Source organism: Mustelus asterias, chromosome 18 (genome assembly GCF_964213995.1).
Source record: "Mustelus asterias chromosome 18, sMusAst1.hap1.1, whole genome shotgun sequence".
NCBI classification, from domain to species: Eukaryota; Metazoa; Chordata; class Chondrichthyes; order Carcharhiniformes; family Triakidae; genus Mustelus; species Mustelus asterias.
In genome coordinates, this window is record NC_135818.1 from 23,175,788 (window position 1) to 23,190,189 (window position 14,402).

Consider the following 14,402-nt stretch of genomic DNA (forward strand, 5'->3'; position numbering starts at 1 on the left):
CAAGTTTGCTAAGAGAAATTAGTAAATTGGGTCTGAGGGTTTGGGGAAACACGTCACAGCCTCCTTTAAAAACAATTCAAAAACACCCCTGCTTACGGGCAGGCAGGTAGAGGATAAAGAAGTGAAGATCTTCCGGCCTCGCCAATGGCAGAGTGTTCCCCGGCAGCAGAGGCTGCAAAGTACGGCATCTCCACATCATGACTACCATCGACACTGCAAACTGTCGGATCCAAGTGGAGAGGATCTCCAAAAAGATCACGCATATCGACACAGACATCAAATTTCTACAAACATGCAAGAAAGCAGACAAGATACCGAAAGGACTACAGATCACGAACCCACTCAGGTCAACCTATAACACAGACTACGCTGAGAGACTTTGCCGTCGCACCTCACTCACACTCCTCAACTACCTCATACACCAACTCTACAGCAAACGCCGCAGCCTGGAAACCAAGATCGAATCCATATTCTCAACTTGCGCCCAGGACGCAGACCAGCTGCGAAACTCTACCAAGCAGACAAGACAAAGGAACTACACCATCTACATGCACACCAAGAACAGGAAACTTGAGAAACTCGGCATCACCACCAGCAGCAACCAAGCCTCCCCCGGTACCACAGTAGAAACGGCATCTCCACATCAGGGATGCAAAACCCAGGAGACACCAGTGGGACTGGAATATTTTGCCGCCGGCCAATGGCGAGCCGCCTTTGCCACTGGAAAATACACTAGCCAATCCGCTGAAAGCATTGCCAAGAGGACTTCTTGTACCAAGTCATTAAATATTATAACTTGTATAATGCTGTAATATTTTAAAACAAACTCACACGGGTAACATTTGCAATTCCAGTTTATTGAGAACCTGTCAGGAATGTAATGAAAGTCATGAAGGAATGTTAAGAGAAGATGATTGTCAGAATTCCCTGGCATGATCAGTGATGAGTAATATTGCCCTCACACCAAGCGTTAAATGTTAAACTAGCCCGTTCATTGAATGTTGGGATTATGTGAATTTCTGATTGTAGAAGTAAGAGGAACATTACAACAAGCCAATTTTTAAAAAATAATTTAAATGCTAAATGTTGGCACATTGCATTCAATTGTCAGTGGACAAGAAAGAGACACCCATTACGACGTGGCTTGTGTTAACGGTAGAAGATCAGGACAGCTGCTTCTGTCATCACTTTGGTTGCACTCCAACCACTTCCTGTGCCATAACCATCCCAGTCAAATGCTGTAAAATCTCCACACTGCCTTGGCGAACCCTCAGGAAAGAATCCTCCGCCTCCAATACAGGCCTATATAAAAATAATGGGAAATATTTTAACACTCAAGTCCAGCAATATCCCAATGGGCAATGACACCCAATTACTTTATTATTGGGGCATAGGCTGAACTGAGCTGATCAAGAAAGCTGCAGGCACAAGCAGGAGGAGTTTGTTAATCCCATTTGGGTTGGAGCACTGTTGGGTTAGAAAGGGGAAAATTAGCCTGGATCATCTCCTGGCCGTTGGACAGTGATTTTTGCCGGAACGTCTATGTGTGGGTTGTCCACTGACTTTTCTTATTCTCTATTTGCTCACCACTGCATCCACTCGCATTCATTCTTTTAACATCCACTCTCTGCTGCAGTCCCCTTACTTACATGTTCTGGATTGCATGCAGTGTATTTCACTCCAGAACACATGGCGAGAGCTGCTTTTTCATTGTTGAACACTCTGAATTGCACAAAGCCAGGTACAAATTCATCTGCAAAGACACAAAAAAAATCACAAACGTATTTAGATATAAAAAGTGAGCATGTCGTATGTCACACTTCAAAAGATTACGTTTGGAAAAAAAAGGATTGCATCAATTTTTCAATATTATTTTGGATAATATCATTTCTGTTTTTATTGGACTTACGGACAAACATACGCACTAAGAGCAGCAGGAGGCCACTCGGCCCCTCGAACCTGTTCCACTATTCAATAAGAATGGCTGATCTGATTGTAACCTCAGCTATTCCTGTCTATCCGTGCCTGTCCCAAATAACCTTTCACTCTCTTGCTCATCAATAATCTATTCATCTCTGCCTTAAAAATATTCAAAGACTCTGCTTCCACTGCCTTTTCAGGAAGAGAGATTCAATGACTGAGTATTTTGAGGACTAGGATTTTCTCCAAGCTACATATTTGAGTCCAGGATGTGCCTATTTAATCATTTCCACACGGGGTTCAGTGGACTTAAAGAACACGTCCTGTTTACAGTCAAACAGTAAAATGAAAGCAAAAGACTTTGTTGGAGATCTGAAATTTTTAAAAAACAGTAAGTGTTGGAAAAACTCAGCAGGTATGTCAGCATCTGTGGAGAGAGAAACACTGGCTGCAATCTTCTGGCCATTCCCGCCGGCGGGATCTTCTGGTCCCACCAATGGCGAATAACCGCCTTGGGTATCCCGGTGATAGAGGGGGTAACTCTATTGACCGTGACAGGACCAGATGATCCCGGTGTCAGCCAATGGCAGACTGCCTCTGCCATGAAACACAGCACCAGATGCGCAGAAAATCCCGTCATTGAGTTCGACATGAAATTTCCTTTTCCGAAGAAGAAACAGATTTTCTGATGAAAGGTCACCGGCCTGAAAGAACGTTGATCTCACCACCGATGCTGCCATCGCCTGCTGAGAATTTCCACCATTTTCTCCTTTCATTGTGAATGATATTAGACAAGATCGCTTTTCTTTCCGGTGATGAGCACGGTGGCACAGTGGTGACACAGCCTCAGGTCACTGTCTGTGTGGAGTTTGCACATTCTCCCCGTGTCTGCGTGGGTTTCCTCCGGGTGCTCCAGTTTCCTCCCACAGTCCGAAAGATGTGCTAGTTAGGTGCATTGGCCATGCTAAAGATGTGCAGGTTAGTTGAATGGTCAGTCTAGATTACCCCTTAGTGTCAGTGGGATTGGCAATGTAAATATGTGGCGTTACAGGAATAGGGCCTGTGTGGGATTGTGGTCGGTGCAGACACAATGGGCTGAATGGTCTCCTTCTGCACTGTAGGAATTCTATTCTATTCTATTCTATTGATGCAGGGGGAGGTATCAATGTTGGCCAGAGCACCAAAGATACCTTCCCTACTCTTCGTTGATTAGGGATCTCTTGCATCCAGTAGACAGGGCTTTGGATTATGTCTCATCCTGAAGATTGCACCTCCCTCAGTGTAATACACCTTTAGCATATCACCGAATTGTCAGTTTAGATTAATTGCCCTCTGAACTGGGAGTCAAAATCACAAATGTCCACCCGATGCAAGAGCATTATCATTCAACCAAGATGACACCATGGAAACTCAGCTAATTTTTAAAAAAGCCAAATCAATTTGAACACAATATTGTGCCTGATATTCACACCTATTAACATCTCAGGGCAGTTTTATTATTCAGCTTTTGCTTTTAGAACATTACTGAACTCTTCCTCCAGGGCAGCTTAGTTACTGGTGAAGAGTTAGTACAGAATGCATTAAAGATAATTATGTATCAATAAGAATTTGAAAGGTCTGGCTGTAATGTTTGGACTATGCAGCCTAAGCCCGTACTCTAAAGCCAGCAGACATAGTTTCTATCTATCCTATAAGTTTCCCTTAATATCTTGAAAACTACAAATAAATCTCCCTTCACTTTTTAAATTTTAGAAAATACAGCCGCAGTTTATGCATTTCTCCTTGTAATTTAATCTGTGGAGTTTTGGTATTGTTCTGGTAAATCTGCACTACCTGCACTCTTCAGCATCAATACATCCTTCCTAAACTGTTTAGATCTAGTGCTGACAATACTCCAAGTTGGGTCTAACTAGGGCTTTGCACAGCGCTGCTTACATAACTCAGTTGGTGGCACTTGTGCCTGAGAATCACAAGGTTTCAGGTTCAAGTTCCACTTCAGGATTTGAGCAGAAAAGCATCAAGACTGACAGTCCGGTGCAGAACCAGGGGAGTGTTGCACTGTCAGCAGTACTGTCTTTTAGAAGAGCTGTTAAACTGAGCCATTGTCTGGCGTCTCAGATGGACTTAGAATCTCAAGCAGCAGAGTTCACCTTGTTCTGGCTGATGTTTATTCCTCACTTAACATCACAAAGACAGATCACCTCCTCATTATCACATCGCTGTCCGTGGGAGTTTGCTGTGTGCAAGTTGGTTGTTGCGTGTCCTACATTACCACAATTCAAAAAGTGCTTTATTGGTTCAGTCACTTTGAGATATCTGGTAATGACCGAAGTGCTCTACAAATGCCAATCATTAAATTTGAACAGTCATTAAATATACCTAAGGCTGGGATTCTCTGACCTTGTTTCTGGCTGGAATTCTCCGGTCCCGCTGCTGTAAATGATTTGGCTGAGCACCAAATTCTCTGTTCTCACTGGTAGTGGTAGCTAGTGTGCGAGACCAGAAAATTCCAGCTCAAGGCAATGTTGAATGAATTTTTGATAGATAAGGAAGTTGAGAGTTATGGGAGCAGACTGAAAAGTGGAGTTGAGACCGCAACCAGATCGCCAAGATCTCATTGAATGGCAAAGTGGGCATTTTGAGCTGAAAGGCTTATACTCAAATCTGTTCCTATGTTCAAAAGTGATTTCCAGTGATTTTCCATAATGTTACTACAGGGAGATAAATGAATACCCATATTAAAATGCTTAGTTTTTGCAGTTAAACTAATTTTTCCATCCCCTCTACCCAAGTCTCATTGGGCCATAACCAGTTCGTGCTTTACATGTTTTAGAATTACTCTGTTTTATTCCTTTTCGTTCCAAATTGGATGACCTGACATTTTCCTACATCGAAATGCATTTGATAGAGCTTTGCCCAATTATTTAATCTGTGAATATCTCGTCATAATTTTATCCACCTACATTCCTTACAATGCTACCTATCTTTCCGTCAGTGGTAATCTTGGATACAGTTTTATCCTACTTTCATCAAGTTAGATTGGAACTGTCAATGGTACTTTGGACATCGGCTGCCCCAGAGGCCAGCTTCAGTATAACCTGTGTGGGTTTGAATGTAATTACTTTAGCTGCAAAATCTAACATTTCATTTGCTTTGTTTCTTACTGTTTCACACTGATTGTATGTAATATACAATGATATCCTTAAATGTTTCCTTCTTCCCTCCCAGTCATAGTGTACACATCTCTTATCTTTTCCTCAGATATGATCTTGAGCACATCCGAAGATTGTTGGAAGCAGATTCAGTAATAACTTCTAAAAGGGAAACTGATGTGCACTGGAAAAGTTAAAATGGCAAGACGACGTGGTCAGATCAGGAGAGCAGGAGCAATTGGATAGATCATTCTGTGGTGAGGGGTACCTTGTCCAATCTAATATTTTTCTATAAGGAACTGCATTTGTAATCAGTATGCCCAAAAGCCAATCTTATTAAATTCTCTTTGGCAAATTTTGTAATGGGCCAATTGAAAGTCATTTACGCCATCTGTGACTTTTACATAGATTGTGTGGCTGAACCTTTGAAGATAACAGAATCGCTTTGCTTTTTTCAAATGTTTTGCTGAGCTGTAGGCAGTCCTTTTAAAGGCAGTGCACTTTAATGCGAGAGTAAAGAGAGCACTTTGCACTTACCGTGTGTATGAGGCCCATAAAATCTTTTTGTCTTGTCCACATTGCCAAAGTCATAATTAATGGGACTTGAAGGTCCGTTATCATTTGGACATCTCCCATTGTTGTGTTCCAGAGGGTATCGCTGAAATGGAGCATATTGTTCACAGATTGAAAGACCACCATGATAGACTTGTCCTGCCTCCTATGACCCTCCTCTTCCTGTGCCCACTTCTCCATCTTTCCCCTAACTTTGCAATTCTCCCCCAGTCAAACAACTCTTCCTATTGCAACTGTACAGGACCTTGGTGAGATCACATCTAGGGTGCTGTGTGCAGTTTTGGTCCTGTTATTTGAATAAGGATATAAATGTGTTTGAAGCAATTCAAATAGGGCTCACTCAATTCATTCCTGGGGCGAAGGGCTTTTGAAGAATGGTTGAACAGGTTACATCTATACCTGTTGGAGTTTACAAGAATGAGAGGTGATCTTATTAAATCATATAAGATCCAGAAGGGACTGATATGGTGGATTTTTGGAGGATGATTCCTCTTGTGGGGGTGACTAGAATGAGGGGGACACATTTTAAAAATAAGGGGTCTCCTTCTTAAGATGAAGATGAGGAGAATTTCTTCCTTTTGGGAGAGTCGGTAGACTGTGGAATTTTCTTCCCCATGAAGCACTGGATGCTGCATGAGTCAGTAAATTTATCTGAGGCTGTGTTGAACGGATTTTTGAGAGACAAGAGTTATGGGGAGCAGACAGGAAAGTGGAGTTGAGACCATGGCCAGATCAGCCACGATCTTATTGAATGGCGGAGCAGGCTCAAAGACCCGAATAGCCTACACCAAATTCCGTTCCCGTGTTTAAAATTTACCCACAGAGGGAGAAATGAATACTCATATTAAAATGCTTAGATGGCACAATGGTTAGCACTGCTGCCTCACAACGCCAGGGACTCGGGTTCGATTCCAGCCTTTGGTGACTGTCTGTGTGAAATCTGCACATTCTCCCCATGTCTGCGTGGGTTTTCTCTGGGTGCTCCGGTTTCCTCCCACAATCTGAAAGACGTGCTGGTTAGGTGCATTGGCCGTGCTAAATTCTCCCTCAGTGTACCCGAACAGGTGTCGGAGTGTGGCGACTTGGGGATTTTCACAGTAACTTCACTGCAGTGTTAATGTAAGCCTACTTGTGACACTAATAAATAAACTTAAAACCTGTTCAACTGTATTAATAAACTACTATACGTTACCATTCTTAAATATGTCAAGGAATATCTTTCATGGAAAAAAAATCTTACTGATTTAAGATGCCCAATTGCCCAAGTTTGTGGAAGGTTGTTAAGTTTGAGTTAATGCAAATAAATGTTATTGGCAATTTGAACTAACCAGTCTAACCAGATCAATTTGCCAATGTCACCCATGGCGAAAACTCAATTTCTTTTTCAAATGTTGCAATGAAATTGAAGAATTGCTGAAGCACTTACTTTGAAAAGCTGAAGCAAATTTCCCCCGTGGTGTTTTAGGAAGTTAGTTTCAGTGTGATAGCGGAGAATTGCTGCATCTTTCCAGTTCTTTATGGGAGTGTCATTGGGCACGTGCCAAACGGATAGGTCTGAAGCTGCTATGTCGTAGTAACCTGGGTTCTGTTTGGAAACAGACACAGTTAGTCAACGCGACTGTAAGCTGAGTTCAGGAGCATCAAAAACATGGGTAACTAAGAGCAACTTCTTTAGAAATCATATATTGCTGCACACTATAGAGTTGAGAGTACAATCATAAGATGATTACATCACAGAAAGAGGCCAGTCAGCCCATCATATACATGCCATCTCTCTGCAAGAACAAATCAGCTCGCACCCTTCCACCAACACTTAACCAGACTCCATCATATTTATTCTCTTCAGGTGTTTACCCAATTCCATCGAATGCTGACAGTGCTGGAGGCCATTTTTCCACCAAGCCTAATTTGACTCCTCCTCCCCCCCCCCCCCCCCCCTTTCCACTCTATCCCTGTAACCACTTGCATTTGCCATGGTTAGTCCATCTAACCTACACATCTTTGGCCAGTAAGGGACAATTTAGCATGGCCATTCCACCTAACCTGCACATATTTGGACTATGGGAGGAAACTGGAGCACCTGGAGGGAACCCACAAGGACATGGGGAGAACATGCAAACTCCATACAGTCACCTTGGCACTGAGAGGCAGCAGTGCTAACCACTCTATTACTGTGCAACCCTGTTCAGAGGTGGGTGTGGTCAGAGTCCTCTCCCAAACTTCAGGCCATCATTTCTGATTTGAACTTCTCATTTCCTATTCATTTATTCGTTCACTCCTTTACATGTGGGAGCAGGGTGGGTGGTGGAGGTGGTGGTGGCATTGCGACATTTCAGTGTAACCCAACTCACCTTTTCATACAACTGCTTGGAACACTATTGGAGTGCATAAACTATATTCTAGCTGCCTCCTCTCATTTGCAGTAAAATTTGTGTTTTTAATGAGCTCGAGGCTTGCATTATCAAACAGTTAAGGGGCACTCTGTAGATCTCATCATCCCATAATGTATCAGGTCTATATACAATAGGCAGAATTGCTACTGGCAACAAAAGTCTTTAGAAAGGGTGCAGAGGAAATTTACAAGACTGCTTGGGTTGTTATCCTGGGAGAAGGTGGTAAGGAGATTTGATGGGGATGTTGAAAACCCTGAGGCCTGTGGTCAGAGTAGATAGGGAGAAACTGTTCCCATTGGCAGAATGAGTAAGAACCAGAGGACACCAATTTCAGGTGATTGGCAGCAGAGGCAACATGAAGAAAAGCTTTTTTCCGCAACAATTGGTTAGAAGCTGGAATACGCTACCAGAGAGTGTAATGGAAGTAAATTTGATTGTGGCTTTCAGAAGAGCGGTATATTGCCCCTTAGAATCCCAAGGTGTGCAGGTTAGGTGGATTGGTCATGGTAAATGCACGGGATTACGGGAAGGGGGTGGATGGGTAAGGTTCTCTTTTGAGAGTTGGTGCAGACTTGATGGACCAAGTGGCCTCCTTTAGCTCTGTAGGGATTCTGTGGTCTGGAAGTATACAAAAAGTTATCTGGGTCACAGTGAATGGGCCCATCAAAGCACATGGGGAAAAACTTATTGAGGCAGACCACCTGTGACTTAAACGCAACATGGTTGCTGGCTCCATTGAGCGAATGATATATGGATGTGTTGAAGTGCCAGCAAGGCTGCAAAAGCATTCTTAATTGCAGACTTAATGATATCATTTGGCTGCCCACCATTGTGGAGTGGACAGCTGATTCCCAGACTTTCCTGGCAAAGATCTCCGCCAGTGTGACTGCATCAGGAATCCTTCCGGATGCAACTCCCCTTATTTCCCAACAGTCCAACCTCCAAACCTGCCACCACAGGGAAAATTACCGCTGTTTCTCTCTCCACTGACGCTACCTGACCTGTGGTGTTTATCCAGTATTTTTCTGTTTCATTTTTAATCTCAGATTTCCAGCATCTGCAGTATTGTACTTTTGCACTTCTATTATTTGCTCTTCTCTACACTCCAGTCTTGTTTATTTTGCCCAGGTCCTGTATACCGTAGAATCCCTGCAGTGTAGAACGAGACCATTCAGCCCATCAAGTCTGCACTGACTCTCCGAAAGAACATCCTATTCAGGCCTCACTCCCCGAGCCTACACCCGTAATCCCCCTAACATACACATCTCGGGACACTATGGGCAATTTAGTGTGGCCAATCCACCTGGACTGCACATCTTTGGGTGTGGCAGGAAACTGGAGCACTCGGAGGAAACACACATAGACACATGGAGAATGTGCAAACTCCACTTAGTCACCCAAGAGTACAATTGAACCCGGGTTCCCGGTGCCATGATGCAGCAGTGCAAAACATTGTGCCACAGTGCCACCCTGCCGCCACCATGCTGCCCCTAATGCAAGTTAGCTGAACATCCAATTTCTGCATTCCACTGAACATTTTAACAGTTTTATTCCAGCGTCACCTTCTTTTGTCCCGTGGAACAAATCAATTTTGGTGAATCTCATGTTACTGAATTCCTGAGTCATCACAGAAATTCTGCCCTAATGCTCTCCAGCACCTCAATGTCTTTTTAAGGAAGTGTTCATGTGTATAATCTCATGGTCTACACTGCTTAAAAAACCTTTTGCACTTTACAGTGAAATCTGGTCCAGTCCATGCAAGATTGTTTCAGTCAGAGATCAGTACTTACATATCGGGATCATCTTTTCTTCTTTATTAATTCACTTCCTTTTACCTTTCAGGTACTCTGTACTTACCTTTCCAGTTTCTAGAACCTTACATCCACATTAAAAGCCATCTGCCCTCCCTTAGTCCATCCAATTAATTATCAATTGCACTTGTGCTGACTCTTGGTCATACTGTTCAATGTCATCAGGATGTTACACTTTGGTCCAAGGATAACTTTCCCCCTTCAACTTGTTAATAGCATGAACAGAAGTGATCCTGGTGAAACTTTACTTATTTCTAGCACCCAGGAAGGCTTCAATTCCCTATCTATTTCATGTGATAAAAATACAATTTGTTTTAAATAAGTAATTTTGGAGCCTTTTTCTTCTTCAGAATACCTTGAAGCCTGCGTTACAATGTAAGGAGCTTCTATTTGAATCACAACCTTTAGTAGACAGTGAGTTTGGGGCAGCACTCCCATCCACATTGTCATCTCAGGAGTCAAATAGGAGGGACTTTTCTGCACAAACTCTCTTCCTAAGAGACAGTCATGAGTGAATCAACCAGACTACAAGAAGCAATTGGAATATGCCCCAACATATTTCCTCATTGGGCTGTGAAATTGAATGGGGAACTTCAAGCTTCCTCTTTAATTATACAAGCCACCCTTAACTCTTCCAGTTAGATTTCCCATTCTTTCCACTCTGTCGGCTCTGCTTCTACTCTGTTCCATTAACATCAGCCATTCTGAACCATGGATTTTTTTTAAGCAAAGAGATTTCACAAAACCTCATCACCTTTAAGTCATCACTTGTTGCTCCTTCTGGAGAACCAAATGTCACATAGTTGGACCATGACTTGTCTCCTGCTGGATTATTAGCGTTATTCCCTTGTTGGCTGGACCAGCGATCCCCAGTGGTGCATTTCCCATATATGTTGTTCTCATGGATGCTTGCAACAAGAGTCCAACCACCTCCATTGCTGGTCATGTCACAATAGGCCTGGTAGAGTTCGCCACTGCTGCTTATCAAGAGTTGAACACCATCTATGGTGAAAATGTAAGATTAGACAAATAAATAAAATCACAGTGTTGGAGAGCAGAAATGGCTCTGCACGTTATATGGTTGGAACTACCATCGACAACGGGGAGAACCTGTTGGAAGAGATTTTGCTGTAATTGCACCTGTAAGTATTGAATCACACATAGAAAAATCAGGTGGAGAGGACTGAGTGCAGATTGTTCAGAGCACAGCTGATGTTAAATGGTCCTCCAAATCCCAGAAGGGAAACTGTTCTCAATTGTGTTTTATGTAATTTAATATAATGTGATGAAATATGCAAAAAACAAAGAAGGGTGTCCTTGTGCTGATTTTAAATACAAAAAATGTTTATTAACAATGAAATACACAAGAAAGTCAACCAGAAATAGTTAATAATTAATAGAAATACACATAATTAACTCAATGGTGGGATTTCCCAGCCACGCTCACCTCAAAACCGGAAAATCCCGCCCGAGGTCAACAAACCTTTGCATGGTCCAGCCCCGCTTGCTACGATTCTCATGGTGGGCGGGACAGGAAAATTCCCCCCAGTGGATATACACAATATTCTTAAATTCACCCAGCTCCCAATTTATTTCCCTAACTTCAGAGCTAATCCCCCCAAACACCCGATCGGTTTATAAAACTGTAGGCAAAATCCAGTAATCGTTACCACACCAGGCACTTATATCTTTTGGAGTTGCTTCCGATGTAGGGCAGAACAATTGGTTATTCAAGCAGGCTTTTCTACAATCACAGGTTGCTCGGGGTTCAGACAGCTTGTCTTGCTGAGGGCTGAGATCACAAAACAGTTAACCTGCATAGATTGAAATTGTTCCTGATGTAGTGTTTCCCTTTTGATCTTCCCTTATTTGAATTAGCCTCCTCAGATGTCACTCTTAATTACCTTTATTTCGTGAGTCCAGCTTTTAGAATGTAATTGTAACATTCACAACTCATATCTTCCTTTGAACCTCTAAAATTTACTCAAACCCTTGACGTTCAATTCTCCATTTTTACCAACTTGCCTCAGGTAAACATTTGTTTACAGGGTTGCGAGGCTCATCAACATATCAAAAGCACTAGTTCCATCAACCTACTCAAATTGTCTTGACCACTGCAGTTTCCTTTTTTAAATAGTTTTACAGAAAAAAAAACATACCCAGCAGAACACATTCAAAATGACTGAATCTCCTTGATTTTCCATGTTTTCACGATTTCCTGACAAGACGACAATGGTAATTACATATTAAATAAGTTTTAAAAAATCAGGCAGAGGTGCCTTCATAAGAAAGAACTTACATGCATAAAGTAATTTTTACAATCCTAGAATGGCCCAAATCACTTCAGTTAATGTTAGTGTAAGACACCATTATATATGATTGTCCGTGTCCAATTTCCCTCCGTATTGTACCCAGCTAATTCAATAAATCCAGGTGCCTATGTTTAACGCTTCCCAAAACATGATCGCTTTCTGTCCTCCAGTTTTGTTACAGACACTGTACATTGCTGTGTCAACATTGTAACTAATTTAAAAGGATTTAATCAACTTCATGTTCAAATATCTTTGAGATTCCTGTTCCAGAACAACTTATTCTGTTCCCATCAATATTCTCCTTTAATTTATTCTTCCCTATGTTCTCCTGTGCTCATGTCTTGTTTACATTCAGCCCGTTTGTTTCTAGTAGATCGCTCTTGCCCCCTTACTAGTTTAAAATTTTAAAGTTTATTTAATAATGTCAAAAGTAGGCTTACATTAACACTGCAATGAAGTTACTGTGAAAAATCTATTCGCCGCTCTCTGCTTCCTGTTGGGGTACGCTGAGGGAACATTTTACCATGGCTTATGCACCTAAACGCACATCTCTTGGACTGTGGAAGGAAACTGGAACACCTGGAGGAAACCCAGACATTTTCCACCTCCCCATAGTTAAAGTGCCATAGTCCCAGACAACCATAGGCTGCTCTCCCCATTGAGATGGTGGTGATTTAAACCTGAGGATCACCATGCTTCGGGCAAGGGGCAAGGTTGAGATGGCGGGGCCTTCATAAATAACCACAACTGGTACAGGAATTGAACCCACACTGTTGGCATGCTTTGCATCACAAACCAGCTGTCCAGTTAACCAACTCCCCAAACCTCCCATTTATCCTTTACTAAGATACGGGTCCCATCACGGTTCAGATCATAGAATCATAGAAACCCTACAGTGCAGAAGGAGGCCATTCGGCCCATCGAGTCTGCACCGACCACAATCCCACCCAGGCCCTACCCCCACATATTTACCCGCTAATCCCTCTAACCTACACATCCCAGGACTCTAAGGGGCAATTTTTAACCTGGCCAATCAACCTAACCCGCACATCTTTGGACTGTGGGAGGAAACCGGAGCACCCGGAGGAAACCCACGCAGACACGAGGAGAATGTGCAAACTCCACACAGACAGTGACCCGAGCCGGGAATCGAACCTGGGACCCTGGAGCTGTGAAGCAGCAGTGCTAACCACTGTGCTACCGTGCCGCCATTGTACCAATGGAGCCCATTCCATTGGTACAATGCCTTCTTGGCCCAGAAATGGTGCCAATATCCAAAAAAAATCCTCTTTCCCACACCAACCCTTTATCCACATGTTAATTCCCCCGATGTGCCTGCTCCTTTGCCAATTTGCATGTGGACCAGGCAATAATCCAGACATTATTTCTTTCAAGGTTGTGCTATTGAATTCTGAGCCAGACTCCTGGCATTCGCTATCAGCGGGACCTCCTCCCTGTCCCATTTATTCCAACATGGACCACAATGACTGAACTCTCCCTTTCCATGTTCATCTCAGCTGTAATGTGTCCCTAACCCTGGCACCATTTGAGATTCTCATTTTTGCTGCAGAGGATGTTATCTGTCCAACTAAATATGAAGTCTCCTTTAACTACCACATTTCCATTCTGCTCTTCCCCACCTTGGACAGCTTTCTGAGCCAGGTTGCCTTGGTGGATTGTGGTTGTAGGCTCTGTAGGTTTTCACCTTGTGCTCGCAGGCAGTGAGCACATTGGATGTTTGAGAGTGACGGTGCCTGAGGGCGTCTTTCTCAACCCCTCCTGAATGCTCGCTACCTGGCTTCCTATAAATCACACCCTCCCTTTCCTGAACATGTATTTTCCATTGGGATGTGACTAACGTCTGGATAAAACTGTACAGAAGCTCTTCCCCTCCTTTATGTGTCAAGTGTATCCCGAACTCACTCCCCAACTCAATGAGTGTGAGCCAGAGAGATCCAAGATGGAGACACCTACTGGAAACATGTTTGCTCCCATTAATCTCACCTTCTACAAACTTCCACACTCTGCAGTCCAGACACACAATTTATTCTGCCACATCTCTGCATAGACTTTATTTATTTATTTATAGTCTTTATTCAACAATTATTTGTCGTTACATGGAATGGATTAGCCAGTTAAGCTGTAAATTTAGCACAGTATTATACTGACCCAGTTCCAGCTTAAACTACTGCCCTGGTTAGAGAGCAAAGAAACATTTAAGCTTACTGACCAATCACCTAC

At 42.9% G+C, this 14,402-nt stretch overlaps 1 protein-coding gene across 2 annotated transcripts in view; it reads right to left on the reverse strand.

Annotated features, from left to right (window-relative positions):
* Positions 1-993: 993 nt before the first annotated feature.
* LOC144507001 (intelectin-1a-like) overlaps positions 994-14,402 on the reverse strand; it is a 37,499-nt gene continuing 24,090 nt past the window's right edge. For both annotated transcript variants that reach the window (XM_078233516.1, XM_078233517.1), the window contains exons 4-8: positions 10,604-10,851; positions 7,072-7,230; positions 5,610-5,730; positions 1,650-1,753; positions 994-1,302 (exon numbers count right to left, since the gene is read on the reverse strand). In XM_078233516.1, the coding sequence (XP_078089642.1) occupies positions 1,150-1,302; positions 1,650-1,753; positions 5,610-5,730; positions 7,072-7,230; positions 10,604-10,851 (785 nt within the window). In that variant the 3' untranslated portion in view covers positions 994-1,149. The remainder of the gene's footprint in view (positions 1,303-1,649; positions 1,754-5,609; positions 5,731-7,071; positions 7,231-10,603; positions 10,852-14,402) is intronic.